The sequence below is a fragment of the Podarcis liolepis genome (genome assembly GCF_965112155.1).
Source record: "Podarcis liolepis genome assembly, chromosome: 1".
NCBI lineage: Eukaryota > Metazoa > Chordata > Lepidosauria > Squamata > Lacertidae > Podarcis > Podarcis liolepis.
Genome location: NC_139554.1, coordinates 62,417,702 through 62,435,246, shown reverse-complemented (window position 1 = coordinate 62,435,246; position 17,545 = coordinate 62,417,702). Strand labels below are relative to the sequence as shown.

General features: G+C 40.4%; 1 protein-coding gene across 4 annotated transcripts in view; it reads right to left on the bottom strand.

The window, feature by feature from the left end:
- Positions 1–1,441: 1,441 nt before the first annotated feature.
- ANO3 (anoctamin 3) overlaps positions 1,442–17,545 on the bottom strand; it is a 232,071-nt gene continuing 215,967 nt past the window's right edge. For all 4 annotated transcript variants that reach the window (XM_083463197.1, XM_083463198.1, XM_083463199.1 and 1 more), the window contains 10 exons: positions 16,250–16,286; positions 14,309–14,420; positions 13,517–13,574; positions 12,316–12,413; positions 11,678–11,823; positions 10,700–10,852; positions 9,907–10,054; positions 6,635–6,715; positions 5,492–5,597; positions 1,442–5,022 (listed from right to left, as the gene is read on the bottom strand). In XM_083463197.1, coding sequence (XP_083319323.1) covers positions 4,840–5,022; positions 5,492–5,597; positions 6,635–6,715; positions 9,907–10,054; positions 10,700–10,852; positions 11,678–11,823; positions 12,316–12,413; positions 13,517–13,574; positions 14,309–14,420; positions 16,250–16,286 — 1,122 coding nt within the window. In that variant the 3' untranslated portion in view covers positions 1,442–4,839. The remainder of the gene's footprint in view (positions 5,023–5,491; positions 5,598–6,634; positions 6,716–9,906; positions 10,055–10,699; positions 10,853–11,677; positions 11,824–12,315; positions 12,414–13,516; positions 13,575–14,308; positions 14,421–16,249; positions 16,287–17,545) is intronic.

Genomic DNA, 17,545 nt, shown 5'->3' with positions numbered 1-17,545 from the left:
TGGTGCCTGCTTTAACAATATCCAAATTTATTGCAAAAGTGCAATCTTCAGATGTGAATGATACAGTCATTAGTTTTAATTTGTACATGTAAACCTTTGTAAAGTAAACAGCATCCCAAAAATGAGAAGTTTATGCCATGGTATCTTTGTTCACTTGATTGGCATTTTCTAGGGAAATATTTTTGTTTCATTTTCAAATTCTACCCCCTGCATGTACTTTGAAAGATTAAGTCAGGGATGGGACAACACGTAGCCCCCCCAGTTGTACTCTCATTCCTGACCACTTACTGTTGGGAATTGGAGTCCAATGACATCCGGAGGGCTACAAGTTGGTCATCCTTTAATTAAGGGTAAACAATAAAGGGAAATAAAGATTATCCTTGAGCTCTGGTAATGCATCTTTCTTGTTTGGACGGAATATGGAAGTAAGTGTGTGTATGTGTGTATGCCTGTGAGTGCACAGAAAAGAATCCACTGTACAAAAGTAAAATTAACACCAGTTGCTCCACCCACTTTTGCCTCTGACCCATCGCATCCTTGGCATGTGGCCTCTGTAAGGTTGCCCAGAAGGGAATGTATCACTCTGTGTTTGAAAAGGTTCCATGTTCAGGGCAGTGTTTCCAAAACTTGGGTCTCCAGCTGCTTTTGGTCTACAATTCCCATCATCCTTAGCTAGAAGGACCAGTCGTCAGGGATGATGGGGAAAACAGATGGAGACCCAAATTTGGGAAACACTGCTCCAGAGGTACACAACTGCCTTTAAAACAAAGAGGACAGACATTACTGTGTTCTTGGTGAAGGAATGCTTCCATTTATCTTCTGATATTATTTTATAAAGCTTTTCTGTAAAATGTAAGGGGCAGAGATAGGGGAAACATGCATAATAATTTGGGCCCAGTATACAAAAGATGGGCACCTGAAAAAGCCACTCAAGACTCAAATCAACATTAAATGATCTTGCGATTGACAAATATTACATTGTAACATGCCAATCCATCTCCAGTGCTTTAGATTTATAAACGCATGAAGCAACTGTGGACTGCATTATACTATTGATCTATCTAGCTGGCCCAGTGCTGTCTACTTTGATTAATGGCAGCTCTGCAGAATTTCAGATACAGGTCCTTCCAGTTTCTGCCGCCTTATATTTGCTTAATTTGAGGTGTCAGATATTAAACCTGGGGCTTTCTAAAATTGAAGTACGTCCTCTTTTGAGCTATGTGCCCTCTTACAGAAAGTTAGGTGCCAGTTAGAGCCCCAACTAGATATATAAGGCTTTTCTATATACACATATTGCTTCTTTCACTTTCAGTCCTCTCAAAAGGCAGATGCAAGAAGAGGTTTTCCATGAAGGGTTTCTTTTATAAATCCCCACCAGTCCCCCACTGCCTCCCACACTTCAAAATTTATACGCAAATGCAAAATGAAGGAGAATGAAATATAAGAATAGCAAATCGTAAACAAATATTTATTTTTGGAACAAGGGTTCCTTCTGATTGCATCAAGACACTGATTTGAGTTGGTAATAGTTAAGACATTCTGGACTAGTAACTAACTGTAGTATTTTGAAAGCCAGACTGTAGCTGCTCATGCAGTCTGCCCTGAAAGAACATGCATAGACCAAAGTTATTGTAGACTAGATCAACAATGATCTAAAGCAGTTTGTTTGCATGGATGCTAGTTCTGAAGCTCTGCAGCTTGGGAGATTCCACAAATTCAGCTTGCATGCACATACCACTAATACTGGCAATTTGTTTGGAAAGACAAGTATTTAGAAATACAAAAAGAAAAGTGGAAAGAGAAAGATATTTAACCAGCATTCATGTAATACATATTTCCTGAGAACAGAGTGTGCCATATATCTTTGTAAGATAATTTGCATTCAATGCAACCACAGTAAACCAAATCAAGCAGAGCATTTCTCTCAGCTAAAGCAAATGGCTATAGATCAGCAAATCGTTAGACACTGTTAATGCATGTTTTTAAAACAAATACAAAAGGGCACAAGTGAGCATTTTCAATGTGCTTTCCAAGTATGTGTGGGGGAAAAACAACAACAATCAAAGGCTACAAAACTGAAGCCACTAGGACTTTTCAGCTGTTCAGTGTAACTAGCTAGGAACAAGTGATTTCAGTATTGTGACCTAGAACTTTGATCGTGAACTTTGCATTGAAAGTAGTTTTATAGTTCAGCAGATTGCGATGCTGCCGTTGTTTTTCCTGTCATTTGCTGATGCAATCCTAAGCATATCTACTCAGCAGTAGACTCATCTGAGTCAGATGGCAACTAATCTCTACAAATGTGGGCTCAGGATTTCAGATCTAGGAGTAAATCCTGCTGTAGTTAGTGGGACTTACTTCTGAGTAGATATGTATAGCATTACCCTCTTACATGACCAATCAGAATGTATCTGTATATCAATCAAAGTGGGACAGACAGAAGAAAAGCCAAGCAGAATCATAGTTAACTTGACGACTTGGCAAACCATATTGGTTTTAAAGCTTGGATCCAGCCAAGGCAACCAGCAATTAGGTAAAACATAACAACAGCAAAACTTAACAGTAGCAAAACAAAGGTAACATGTTTTACAGCACACAAATAAAGTGTGCACTTTGCCATTTGTGCCCCTAATCCAGAGATCTTTGTGTACTCTGATGCACCCATAGTGTTTGTGTGCAGGCAGGCATTTCCAGGCACTTCAACAGAGGTCTTCAGCACCAATGTTTACATGTGCAGTGCTTCTCCCTCTATTGAAATGTATAGAAAGCCCGTGAGGTGGGGGTTGGGGTGCATTAGAGTTTCAATCTGCACAACAACCCCTGAATTTGGGTATCAATATATAAAAAGGGCATTATGATACTATAAACAAGATTGTCATCATATAAAAACATTAATTATATGACAGAAATATAGTAAGAAAGATCCCACAGGGTTAGAATAATGTATCATAATTAGATCACTTATGGTTCCAAATGATGGAATGTGATGCATTTCCCTGGTATAATAAGATCATTTCTACAATCTGGTGTTTTTTCCCCCTAAACTACAGAAGTCATCCTAAGACTCATGCAAATATTTATATATATATATATGATATCATTGCTGTGCTTGATTATAATGAAGTGACTCTTTGAAAGTTGGGGGCGTGGAGTTGTTAACTTACTTTGGTTGATATAAATAAGAAAGAATTCTACACCTGAAATTTTTACAAAAGGAAAACCCAGGAACATTTTGGTCCCCATGTACAAGTGAATCCTGCACACTTGTTTGAGTTTAGTGCTTCATTTCTTCCACATTTTGAAGTAGTAGGTAATATAAATGATAATTAGTAAAGCATCGTTAGACGAAAGCATGACTTCAAAGCCATCAAATGATATTGCTCTCAGCTGTAGGCATGTGAGAATCAAAAGTGCAGGTCCCTGCAAGGGCATGTACTGTTTTCAAACAAAAATTTAAGAAGGCATAAAACTGGAGGATACTTGAATACTACCCCTTTGCCTCTTTCCATACTTTGATTTTATAAGGGGGAAATTGGGGGGGGGGTCCTCTTTCTTTTAATTTTGAACAAGCAAGCCATGATGTTATACTTTATATTCCGCATAAGCAGGAGCTTGCATAAGGCTTCTTATTTGCAATGCCATGAGATTTCAAGTTGAAGTGGCTGGTGAACTATATAAAATCCAGGTAGCTCGACAAGAAGATTATATCCATACAGTTATACTTTTGCATGCCACATTAGAGCATGGATAGGACTCTTCACTTCAGAGATATGAGATGACCTTAATCTGCACATTTACTATCAGTAACCACTGAAAAAGTCGCATTGCGTCCCGAGAAAGTGCTGCATCAAGAACAGTGCAAGGGTATATAAGCCAGCATCAAATGCCTGTGAGCAGATCGAGAGCAAAAGTATACCACTTGTGCAGGCCTCTGCACAGGCACACAGGACCTGAGCTATGGGCACAGTTAGCTATATGAAACAGGCTTCTGCATTCGGCCAAGGTTCTCTGGGTGCAATGTAATTCTCCTGATGTAAGATTCTGGTATGAGATCAACAAGTTGCGCCGCATGCAGAAACCAATTTCCTCCTGGCTGGAGAGCATCTCCAGATCCCAGCCTTAAGGCTTTCTAATGGCGAAGCTGTTTTGATTCCCCACCCTCCACTGATTTATAAAGACAAATGGACAAGAGGTGATGTGCAAACATCAAACTGCATAGTACATATTGAACAGGCTGATATCCCTTTTAAAGGGCAGAGCCACATCCACAATCTCAGCAAGAGACGAGGACAAACCTGACAGAACGGGAAGCCTCAAGGACTGTTATAGCATCAAATTATGGCCACAAAGGCAACAATTAGTCTTGCTTGATTTTTTTTTATATCATAGGCAATACAAATTCATTTGAGCAATTGAAAGCTGTAGAAGGAGTGAATAAACACGTTGTTGTTGTTTTAAAAAATCATGCCCTTATTATGAAAGTTTTACAAGTAACAGACATTTCTTTTCCAGTATGTTGCTATGCATGACTCTCGCGGACTTGTTGTAGCTCATTCTACTGATGCTTGGTGCATCTACCTCCTTTCATAGCTGCAGCTGAGACAGCACCCCACCTTTACCAAGGACAGTTAAGGGGAAGTAGCTGTTTGTTTTGACTGTTGGTAACACAATCCCCACCCACCCACTGCCTAGTTCACAGAAAAGCTTGATAATATTCTTTCCCAACAGCAGGATATACATGCAGATGGATTCCTTTGCCTCGTTCCCAAATCTTCTCATCTTCTTCAGCTCGCCCTGGGAGTTTTCAGTCCTGACGATGTGACTCTCCTTCCGTATTAACTAAGGCCATTCGTGGTGATACTGCTTGCCATTCTTTTTCCGCTCTCTCTGCAAATGCTCCAGTTCGGCCTCATACATCATTTCCTGAACTAAGTATTTCTCCCTTCTCATTCTGTCACACAAGTCTTTGGGCATGTCTGGGATTAGGTAGGCAATGAAAGATTTTATTCCAAAAACAAGGTGCTGAAAAGAGAAAGAATACATATAGAGAGAGAGAGATTTAAAATGCTTACACTGATCTGTCTTGCTTGGATCGCTACAGTATATTTGGGAAGCAATGTACTGACTAGTTACTTATCCTTGATTATTAATATTAGCATGTATCAGCGATCTACCGTGTCCTTGTGGCAGGGGGCTGAAAGGGGAAGATAGAATACATCTTGTACCAGTGATGAAGAACCCCTTTTCCTTTATCCCAAAATTACATGGCTTAAAACAGATCCCCAAACCTCCCTATGTGAACATAGAAGGTTATGAATGTGTGTCTCATTTACACCAGGGAATGGGAAACTCTTCCAAACAAATGTCTTCTGGGTAATCCTCTGGGACCCATATTCCAACAGTTTGTGGGGCTGGAGGCAAATATGGGCAGAGCAATGGATGTAAATTTTACCTTTGTACAGTAGCCCCGTTTAAGAACTATATAACTAACCTCAAACACTATAATGAAAGCCAGTCGAGCAGCAAGAACATGCCAGAACTGCAAGGTGAACTCATAGGGTGTCGAACTCCACGGGGGCGCTCTGTAATCTCTGTACCTGTGATGGAAATAAAGGAGATGAAAGCCATTTGGTAAAACTAGAGGCACTTGTAATCATGCAGACAGCCTGCGCTCCCCATTTCAGTGGTGTTTTGGCAGAAGACAGAAGCAGCTATATATGGAAACCCACCAAAACAGTGTGAAGGATGGGTAAGAGATATGCCTATTTATGATCAAAGTTGCAAAATAAATGAATGCCTTCTATGAATTAGAATGTCTAGAAAACAAGATATTAAAGGCAATATTAGTGAATTATGTGCAGGGCAAAAATGAAGTACAGTTTGTGGTCTGGTATAGCCACACTTCTGACAGTAAATATGATTCTGTACTATTCATGGGCTATGTGTGAGGCCCACGTGATATGAAGAGAAGGCAGCACTGCAATCCCCTCAAGGCTATGGAATAATCACCCAATGAGATTTTGAACATTTCTTTTCTGCAGCCCTTCTGAAGTGCAAAAAGTGCGCTCTTTTCCACTGACCTTCTAGTATTTCCCCACCCCTTTGCCCTGTTGGGTTTTGATTTTTTTATCAAAGTAGGTGTGAGTCTTAGAAGGCAGGATATAAACGTTTTAAAGCAAACACAGTAATGTGATTTAACCATGTACAGTGGTACCTCTGGATGTGAACGGGATCGGTTCCGGAGCCCTGTTCTCATCCCGAACAGAAGACGCAACAGTGCATCTGCACATGCGTGGGTCGCGTTTCACCGCTTCTGTGCATGCGTGTGACGTTCATTTGACCGTCTGCGCATGCGCGAGCGGCGAAACCCTGAAGTAACACACTCTGTTACTTCCAGGTCACCTCAGAGCACAACCCGAAAGCGCTCAACCTGAAGTGTATTTATCCCGAGGTGTGACTGTATATAAATAGTGATGTGGTGGATTGGTGAATTTGCTGTGAAATTTCAACATCTCCCCCTCAACTGAACTCTATTGACTATATTCATCAAAGCAGTTAAAAAGGATATTCAAGACTTTTTGGTCAAGCTTCTTTGGTGTTTGCACTGAAATTAAGCAAGTGACATAATACATACCTACAATATCCCGAATATCCCATGCCAAGCTCGCTCAGATCAAATATTGATAAGCTGCTGTTGACGTATCCTCTCAAACATCTGGAAAAAAGAAAGCCCGGGAAATAGTTTCCAATAAGAAATGAGCTCATCATGGTTCTGTTGTGCTTATGCATGCAAAGCAGGTCTCATTCACATTCCTTGCCATTATCAATGTGTGCCTATGATTCAAATGCCATGCCTATCATATTTTCAAGGATGATGTTGCCAAAATATTCTTGGGATTTATGCTGCAAGAGACCCATAAAGTCTTGAATATGTAAGATGAGGTTTATGCTTTGTGTGAGCATACAATTCAACTCTTCGTCTAAGAGGTCAAAACTGTGCTTAAGTAACATTTCCACACTGTGCAGTGGCCAACCAGAATCAGAGGTGCTGAATGCAGCCAGGTCCCCTTCTCAGACTGACTAATGATACCAAATGGCAATGCAATAATTGTAGCAGGTGTGCAACTAATGCTGTTAAACTGGCCCAGTTTCAGAGGTCCTCACATGCAACATTGGGCTGTATGCGTGCAATCAAAATAATGAAATAATGGATGCCACTGCCTGGGTGGGGGTAGGTAGAGGGAGGATAAATGAATTTCCCAATATGTCAAAAAGATATTTGGTATGTGCACACATGTGCAGCCTTAGATGCTGAAACTCCCAACATATGGGAAATGTTGAACACTGCAGTAAGCCCTGTTCTGTGCCCAATAAGCATGGGATGCCAGGCTTTGCCCAGTATTATCTTTGTGTGATGGGTTCATGGGAAAAAGCTGTCCCACGAGCCCTTGCTGAAGAGGGGAGGGGAAGCCTATATAAGGCTGCTTCCCTGGAGCTCACAGCCATTTTGCTTTTAGCATTTTCTGTCTGCCCACTCTCAGGTTAGAGCACGGATAGGCAAACTAAGGCCCGGGGCCCGGATCCAGCCCTATTGCCTTCTAAATCCGGCTCCCGGACGGTCTGGGAATCAGTTTGTTTTTATATGAGCTTTTATTTAAAATGCATCTCTGGGTAATTTGTGGGGCACAGGAATTCGTTCATTTATTTTCCCAAAATATAGTCTGGCCCCCCACAATGTCTGAGGGACAGTGGACTGGCCCGCTGCTGAAAAAGTTTGCTGACCCCAGGTTAGAGCCTTCACTGACGAATTTTGGGTCATTGGTTGACAGGGCCGGAAAGGAATTTCCCCCCCTTTCAATCTGATTGGCACTTGGTTGGATTTTTTCTGCCTTTCCCTCAGTGAAATTATGGCTTTCCTTTGTTAGGCGGAAGAACATTGATTGTATGAGGGCAGATCAACATAGTATAAACAAACATTTTCATTCATTAATGAGCCAATACAATACAGGGACTGCATCAATGCATTTTAATGGTATCATTTGATGAGGCTGCAGCTGACACTTAGGCCCAAAGCTTATCTTTGTTGTTTTCTCATTGGGCTACAAAATCTGGGGGCATTGTATGGAAGGCAGGATACTGGCTGTGAAAAGAGTTAGAGCCAAGAAAGAGCTATGGATGATGGAGCAGATTAGAAAAATATATAAAAAACTCTCTGTGTTAAGCAGTATTTTCCCTCATACCCACCTATTAAATGTGTAACTGTAAAGCCAAGGAACAAAAACACACACTGTCAATTGGTAACATCAAAAATTAGCTTAACCATTATTTCATATTGTAGACAGCAATGTATACAATAAATAATAGTACTGTTGTATATGCAACACCCTACCAAAGCCTTGTGTGAAACAGGTGACCCCTGACACCAACAGGCCAAAAATACTGATTAGATGTTTATGTGATGAGAGTACATCATTAGACAAGTTAAAGACCACAGATGGTTTAGTTCTTATGGTAATTCTCAAAATTCATTCCCTGGTGTAAGCTTTCCATGTCCGAGAAGATAAACCCTGATACAAAACCAAGCCCAGGCTTTGGAAATATTTCATAAGAAATAAAGTTCCATTGTTGAAGAACACCACATCTAGGACTCATAGTCCCAACCTCACTGCAGCCTTGCTACTCCTAGCAAGTGGCAGTGATGCCACTATAGGGAAGCTGAGATCACCACTGGGTGAGCTGCGTTCTGTACATCAGGATTTGAGGTCAACTGGAATTAGAGACAAATCTGCCAGTTTTGCTGAGATTCTCTTTTTGCCACAACAATTTCAGTTCCTTATTTTTTTTAAAAAAAAATCCTCCTGAATTTTTTTTGTGTGCATATGTATTCTAATATACACATTTTTGCATGCAGTTGTACCTGATATAATGTATTTTCTTTTTGTGTGTGTGAATATACACATTATGAACACTCTCTCTAATATATGCATGAATGTACATTTTTGTTGTTGTTGGAGAACCGCATCGCAAAATTCAGAGATGTGTGCATTTTGATGGATATGTGTGCTTCGCTTTGTGTATTGTTTCAGGAGGTGTGAATTACATAAAGGTAAAGGTAAAGAACCCCGACCATTAGACGACTCTGGGGTTGCGGCGCTCATCTCGCTTTACTGGCCGAGGGAGCCGGCGTTTGTCCGCAGACAGCTTCTGGGCCATGTGGCCAGCATGACTAAGCTGCTTCTGGCAAACCAGAGCAGTGCATGGAAACGCCGTTTACCTTCCTGCCAGAGTGGTACCTATTTATCTACTTGCACTTTGACGTGCTTTCAAACTGCTAGGTTGGCAGGAGCTGGGACTGCACAATGGAAGCTCACCCCGTCACGGGGATTCAAACCGCCGACCTTCTGATCGGCAAGCCCTAGACTCTGTGGTTTAGACCACAGTGAAACCGGTACAAATTTCTCCTCCATCCCTAATTGAGGTGGGGAGAACCATGGCACAGGGATGCGGCTGACAACATTCAGGAGCATCCCTATATTTCTGTTAACATCCCTCTTTCTGTTGTAATTGCCTGGAGGGGATGAGGGATGTAGTCTTGCAATATATTTTGTTTTGTTTTGTTTCTAGCACAATGTTTTCTAGGTCTTTCACTATTTGGGGGCATATTAAGCAATTGAAATTTTCCAGCTGTCTCATTCACTTCCAGCATGTGACTAAAACTGAACACACACAGTTCAAGTGCTCTAGCTTGGCCTCTGATGCAATCCATTCTGGCCCACTGTAACCATAATAAAACATGCAAAATAAAGAGCAAAATATACAAAAGGGAAAAATGCAAACTTTTGTCAAAATACATAAAGTGAGTCCATCAGTGAAGAATACAGAAAAATACAGAAAAGGCATAATTACTTTTCTTGTCTGTATCCTTGATCGACACAGGGACCATACTTGTATGCGTAAACAAAGCGTGGGATATAGTCAGATGTAATGGCAATAACAAAAGCATTGGTGATGACGGCTAGGACTCCAATTCCTTCAAGGATTCCATACCAGATCCCTAGGAGAGGATAATTATCATGAGGCTAAACACAAAACAAGCAAACATGAGAAAGCAGATTATTTAATACTTTTTTTCCAGTCCATGCTCAAAGAAGCCTTTGTTCTAAAATAGAATTAAATCTGCACTTTCTCAATTGCCCTGCACAGCTTGCCCTTCATTCGAACTGAGTCTAGAAAACAAACAGCTTCCATTTTTAGATCCAGTTTGTAAATTTATCATCCACAGCCACAGTATGTGATGCCTCATTTGAGACTCATTTATAATTATTACACTGCAGGTACGAAAACAACACCATTGCCCTTCCAAAAGGCTAGGACCATATCAGATTACTTCTGGTGCCATGCCATTTATTTTCATTTGGGAACTGGTGGATCACACACAGCAACACTTTGACCTGCGCTTGGAGCTGATACAGCAGAAAACAAGAGAGTGAAAAATGACCACTGCTACCCTCTGCCCTGGGTAGTGCAAGCAGCATGGAACTGGGTGTGGTAGGAGACCTGCTGCTCAGTTCTGCTTCACTGTTTCCAAGCCAGGGCTTGGGATTTCTCTCTCATGTTGGTTAGTATTTGTAAACCAAAAACAAAACTTGCAGACTAAATGATAAAAAGAAGTTGCTACAGTGACTGCGCTTTGTCTCACCTATATCAGTTGCTCTTGCAGGCATCGGTCGCCTCCACTGAGTGACAAATTTATATGCATCAAGCCGGATTTCTATGATATTGTTGAGCAAGGCCAGCAGAGGTGCCAGGGGAAAAGCAGCAACAAAGATTGTGGTGAAGCCGAACTGTAGAACTGGAAAGAAAGTACACAGGATCAAAAAAGGAGAACCACTCTTGGTTACCCTTCTGTTTTCTTTAGAGTCCTATGACTCAGACCTTTATTAAGGTTCAGAGATTGTATACTCATGGGGGTGGTAGATGGTTGATGGAGGACCCCAGGTGAGAGTCAGGAAAATGTCCGTGTCCCAAGGTGAGAGGCTAGAAGAAAGGGAAGGTCCCAGGTGAGAGCTGGGAGGAGCTACTATCTTCTGTTGGTGGTAAGGGCTACGAATTACTTCTAAGAGAGGACTCGTATTCTATTTGTATTGTTAATAGCAGCTATTTTATTGTATTATGAAAAACTTTAATAAAAAACCTCAAAGTGATGGTCAAAAAGAAAAGAAAAGAAAAGGGGAATCCATGTCTAAGAAAAGACGGAATTTGTATGACAGTCATTAAATTACATACATACATATTTTTATTTGTATGCCGCCTTTCCATAGTTCAAACCATGCTCAAGGTAGCTTACAGAACATACAAAAATCAAATAATTACAAACGTAACAAAAGTAGTCATAAACAATAAATAAATCATCAAAAGTACACAACCAAATTAAGCAAAAAAACCACAAAAAAGATAATTAATATCAAAACAGCAACAACTCTATCCACAATAAAAAAAACCTAAATACTCCAGCCCAAGAGCCTATTCAACAGACTCACCTTTGTAGCTGGAGTCAGTCAGGGACCCACCTTTCCAGGCCAGGTGGGAAAAGGGAGCAGGTCTTACCGGACTCACAGCCAAGAATCTACCAGTTTCTCTTTTTTATGAAAAAGGGCAACTTCATAGGAACACTCACCCATCTCTAAGTACTCATCCATCAGACCGTGGAGATTCATGGGCTGTAGATTCCAATCTTTTTCCCACTGAGGTAGAGAAATTTTATGCTCCAGTAACTGCCCTCCTTTCTTGATCTTGCGTCGTGCCCACCAATTTTGCAGTAACCTGTATTAGATAGTCAAAGCATAGAATCTATGGTAGCGCTCACAGTAACAATTTAATCATTCAACTGATGGCTTAACTCATCACTGTCCTCCTAGTTTCTCTCATTCCTTGTGAACGTTTGTCTCCTAAGAAAAGGACATTCCTGTGAATGGAGACAGTCCTGTCAATACCTGATGACTTGTTGATGGTGCTTGCAAAAACTTTGAGAATTCCTCCCCCCAAACCATGTTACAACACTTTTAATGGCTCTGCAGATAAAGCACGACTAAATTTTATCCCAAATCCCTTTAAATATTACAACTGATTGCCATGTCCTGCATCTAGTATTAATTTTTAGTATCAAACTCTCCAGTCTTTGGGAAACAGAGTTCCATAGAGACGGCTTCTCTTTATGCACCTCCAAGAGTTAGCCACGCAAGAGAGGACATTCCCTTTGCCAGCAGATACAATAATCAAGTCAGCATTTGATATGATGCCTCTGTTCATACTTACGGATAGCCAAGTTCCATGAAGTTGTTCCACATCTGTTTTAAAACCATGATGACACCCATCTGCAGGCAGAGGTCTATCAAACAGCCACTGGGATGACACTGAAAGCAGATACATAAGAACGCAGAAACATTAAGAAAGAAGATAGAGGAAAAAAGGCAAGATACAATTGCAACAAATTGGCAGACATTTGTTGCTTGCTCAGTGGTGCAGAGCTACAGCAACAACCTCCTGGCAGTAGTGTTGGAGGTGGAGAGGCAAGGCGGTGAAGAGATTGGGTCTGTGTGTATGCACTAGTGGGAGCACCAAAATGGCTCCACTATTGTGTCTGTATGGCCTTGACCTTGCTGCCACCTTGCTTTCCTCCTCTTGGCGAGTGACAGTGATGCTGCTGCCAGGAGGCAGCTGCTGTGGATCCACTTGACTGGGTAAGGATTTTGGGTTAATTAAAACATACTGTTGTTCTACTCCCAAGAGACTGCAATCTACTCACAGTATGAAAAGACCAGTGTGATCTACCTATTGTCATTGCCAGGAGTTGTTGAGCATTTTTAGGGGAGGGTTGACCAAAGCTGTTGACTCCCCCTTTTATTTTGGTTGTACATCACACCACGATCGACCTGGGACACCCCCACAATCAACTGTTCTATACTGTTTGGAAGTCAGGTTTGGTGAGGGGATTAAATTACTATCTAATCTACTGTCAAAAGGTTGAAGAAGCAGGTTAGAAGTAGTAGTTCTGGATAACTTGAAAGATTGCACCTTGCACATGCCTCTGTAACATATTGGTTGACCTGATGAAGCTAATACCCTAAAGCACACACACACACACTTACAAAGGAAGTTTGGTGTTTAAGCTATTCCAGAACATACTTTGATTCCTGAAAATTCACAACCATTTTAAAGGAAAATTTTCAAAGGACCATTTGTTTTTATATCATATACAAATATTTTAAATACTTTTAAAAAAGAAACAGAATAAGAGGTTGACCATTTCAGACAACAGTAATTTGGTCCAAGGAGTGTGTGTGTGTGTGTGTGCGCGCGCGCATGTATGTGTATGCATGCATATGTGTGTGTGTATATGTGTGTGTGTGTGTGTGTGTGTGTGTGTGTGTGTATATACACACACACACACACACAGACAGAGAGAGAGAAACAGACAGAGTGATTTTACATTGGTGCAAGTAAAATTTATCCTTACTTCTTCCAGTCTCCATCTGTTAAAAAGTTTGTTATACTTTCCAGGACGTCCAGCAAACCTGTAAAGTGATATTTTGCTTTGTCAGCTGAATTCAGAAAGAATGAAAATATTTGACTCTCACACATTTTTACTGAGACAAATTAAAGTTAAAGCTAAACCAAAGTAAATCCTTATTACTTATCTCACTTTTTGTTTTGATGCATGTTGGAAAAGAAAAGTGTATCTCCTTTTTAGTACTAATTATAAACCTATTGTTACACCACTCTGGGAATTGCAACTCTGTGAAGGGACTCGGCACTTCAAGCAAATCACAGCTCCTAGAATTTTGAGGGGGGAGGCCATGACTCTCCAAAGTGCACTGAGTGTATAGTGCGAATGTTGCTTCATTGTGGTAGAAGTGCATATTGAGGGGAAATGATAAATGGAACTCTGCTCCAGCAGATGCCACCTCCACAACTGGCAGTTTCCCTCCAGATAAAAATGGAGGGGGAAGCTTCCACTTCAGTAAACACACCTAAACACTCTTTTCCTGATAACCAAAATTATCTGAATTAGTTCATCCCCATTTCCCGAAACTATTGGAGTACACATGTGTAAACTCCTCACACATATTGTTTTACAAAACATACACCTTTACCCTCCATGAAAGTGATTGGTGAAGCACTCCTTAAAAAACCGGGATGCACTTTAAATCAGAAATAACATCTATTAACAATAGATTTTAAAATATAATGTTATTTTGTTCTGGGAGTTTCTTACATGCTTTTCTCAACTCATTTCAGATATACATACCTTCCAAGGAAAAAGGCAATGTAGAAAATGGAGCTGTTTAAGTTGACAAACTGGAAGAGGAACATTTTCAAGGCAAAACTATTTTCCCATTCTGAGTCAGTTCTAGGGTGTTCTATTAAAAAAATGCAACAGAATTCACAATATACATTAGTCTGGAAATAAACATTTCTAACTTTTAGCAGGAAAGATCTAGATTGCCATATACACATAAAGCTGTCTGTGACACTACATTTGAAATGCACTGTTTAAAGATTATTTTTAGTTGTAAAAAACCCAACTATTTACATTTGTTCTGAACAAGATAAACGTTTATATTAAAATATTACAAAAAAGTCATGAGATTAAACATTAACCATCCCTTTCCTCGGTGTATTTGTTATGAGCGTGGTGGTTCCAATACAGCGAACTAATAACACTGGCTACTTACTATTGCTACTAATTGGAGTTTTCTTTTTTTTAACTAATGATAATTGCTGTATGGAGGGCAATTTTTGTTGAGATCATGGCTAGGATGGGATTGTGTGCTGCTGTTTTGCAAATAATATTTTAAAGTCCCTTTAGACAGATGCAATATATGCAGCCTTTATGTACCAAGTTCTTTTCATTGAAATGTTGTTGCTGTTGTTTCCATGGGAAGCTGGCACTGGAAGAAGGAACAACTTAAGGGAGAATTCTACTTTGTACACATTCAGCTTGACCATAACCAATCTTAGGTGCTAGATCAAAGCAAAGGTGTTTGTAGCTGGGGTCCAGTATTCTGTTTTCACAGTAGTTAACCAGGTTCCTGGGGGAAGCTCATGCGCACTTTCTCCACACATCACAAAATTTTATACACTTTTGTCATGTCAGCCCCTTATTGCCTTCTTCTTCCACCCTAAATTAAAAAGGCCCAAATGTTGCAATCCTTATTCTTCCAAATAATCATCATAATCGCCTTAGGAAGCTGAGGTGCACCAAATGATCATTAGCATTGCTGCCAACACACTTAAAAAGCTTATCAACACCCCAGCTGAGCTGACCTGCACCTTTTCCTTTCAAGAAACAAACAATAACCATATTTTAAACTGAGGAAGGCCTGAAGGGAAACCATGTTGATTCATCTCATGAACTGAGACACCACAAGAGGCTTCACCATATGAACAGCCACAATTGCTTTGGCAGACTCCTCATTTTGCCTCACTTCAAAAATCAGAATCTTCTGCCTGGCTTTAGGAATGAACTGCTGAGGTTACCACAGTGTCTTTCACCATAAATAAAATAAACTCATAAAACAGACCCATATTAAAATATTCGAAATTCTCAGTAATAAAGTGCATTATAATAAAAAGACCTAGAGTTGTATCTAAATGGTATCCCTCCATTGATCGGAGGCTTCTTGATCCAGTGAAGGCTTCCATGAGTGGAAATGGGGGGGTGGGAGGGAGAGTAATTGTAACAAGTTTCTCCTTTTTCCTGCAGCCCCTCTGGGTCACCTCCTATACTGGCCCCCAAGGGTTCTACAACCATTTGAAGCAGATTTTGGGTCTGCAGAGCGAAGGGAAAATCAATACAGATAACCTCTCATCCTCTTTCTTCTTACGAAAGTGTCCACTCCATCAAGGAACCTTCTATCAGCAGAGGAATACAACTGGATACAAGCCATAAACTCATATTTCTTACTAGCATAAAGTCACATAGACAATGTATTGGCAACCTTTCATGTGAGCTATCGGCAAAATTTAGGTATGATTCACCATGATCATCTTAGAAGGCCTCTGGATTTAGATAATCTCTTGCAATTATTGGTTCAGGAGGTGTTCTTCCTTTTACCAGGTTCGTTGTCTTTCAGGCACACCAGATATCGATAGCTTGTAATTGCATATGTTACATTATCTGTGTTGTTAGACACTTTATCAGATACTAACACAAGTATGGAAACATTCATCAGTGCAAATCACTCACCTAAATCTGTTAAGAGATAGGCAACTTTTTCATATACCTGGAAAAGAAATAAGAAGAGAATAAAAGTGTTCTAGCAATGAGTTCTGGAAAGACTTCGAGAAAAATATACCACAGGTGTGTGTGCATGCATAGATGCATACGCAGTGGGGGGGGGGAGATTTCATTTTGTTTGCATTTTTAATGGGAAACTAACTAATTCACTTTTAATGTGAAATCAATTGATGTGAATCTGACAAATTATTTTGTGGGCAGCTTCTCTGCATGCAGGGGAGCCACTCATGAAAGAGCAGCAACCAACACTTAACAGGATCAAATCCTCTTGTGTGCTGCTCTTCAGGGAACAGGAAAAGGAGGGGCCTGCTGGGATGAAGAAGTCAGGCAGGAAAGGTATTCATCCACCCACCCCTACCCTCTTGCAGGAACACACAGCTGCCTGGTAGGTCTCTCCTTTTTGTACCCCCCCCTTTCCCACTCAAGCCTGCCCCTGCTTCCTATGCTCTACCCCTCTGACAGGCCTGGATCTGGGCCTTTTACCTGACCTGTCTTGAGCTAGGGCTATCTTAACCCAGCTCAGCCAACAACCAGATTCTCCCCAAACCAGCCTGATTCAGTTCAGGACTCAGTTGTATCCAGTGCAGAGAGCTAATGTAACAAACTCACCTCTGGGATAGAGTTAAAATGAATCTGCACTTTGAGTGCTATTTATGAAGATGCTTAAAATACAATATCAAGTCTAGCTACATAGTACATTCAGCTTCAGTATTGTGCCTACTTACTTGATAGTAAACCTCACTGAACTCAGTAGACTTGTATTGAATTACACTGTCAAACATGTTTTCCATTAAATAAATGTAAGTGTATATGTGATGCTCTTGTAGGTGATTGTTTCTAGTTCTTTGAAAGAACTTTTTTGTCTGCTCTGGAGCTCCTTCATCAGAGACTTGCCAAATAAAACAGAAGAAGCAACTTAGTTCTCTAAGATTTTCACAGGACAAAATCATGTTTAACTTTAAATGCATTGAAGACACTGCGTTTAGTATTGTCGTGCTCAAACTCCATGTGTCCTAGCCTGATATTCTGTTAAATAAAATCAGAAATATTATTGGGGTGTTAAATAGTAAACTTTAGCTAGATCAGGCTACGATGATTACAACTACTCTCCTCAAAATCAGTGTGTCCTAGCCAGATATTCTGTTAAGTAGTATCAAATATATTATTATGGTGTTGAATATTTAATTAAAGTACTATGTGTGTCACGCTTATCCAAACAAAGTCAATAAGTTCCTAGGCTAGAAT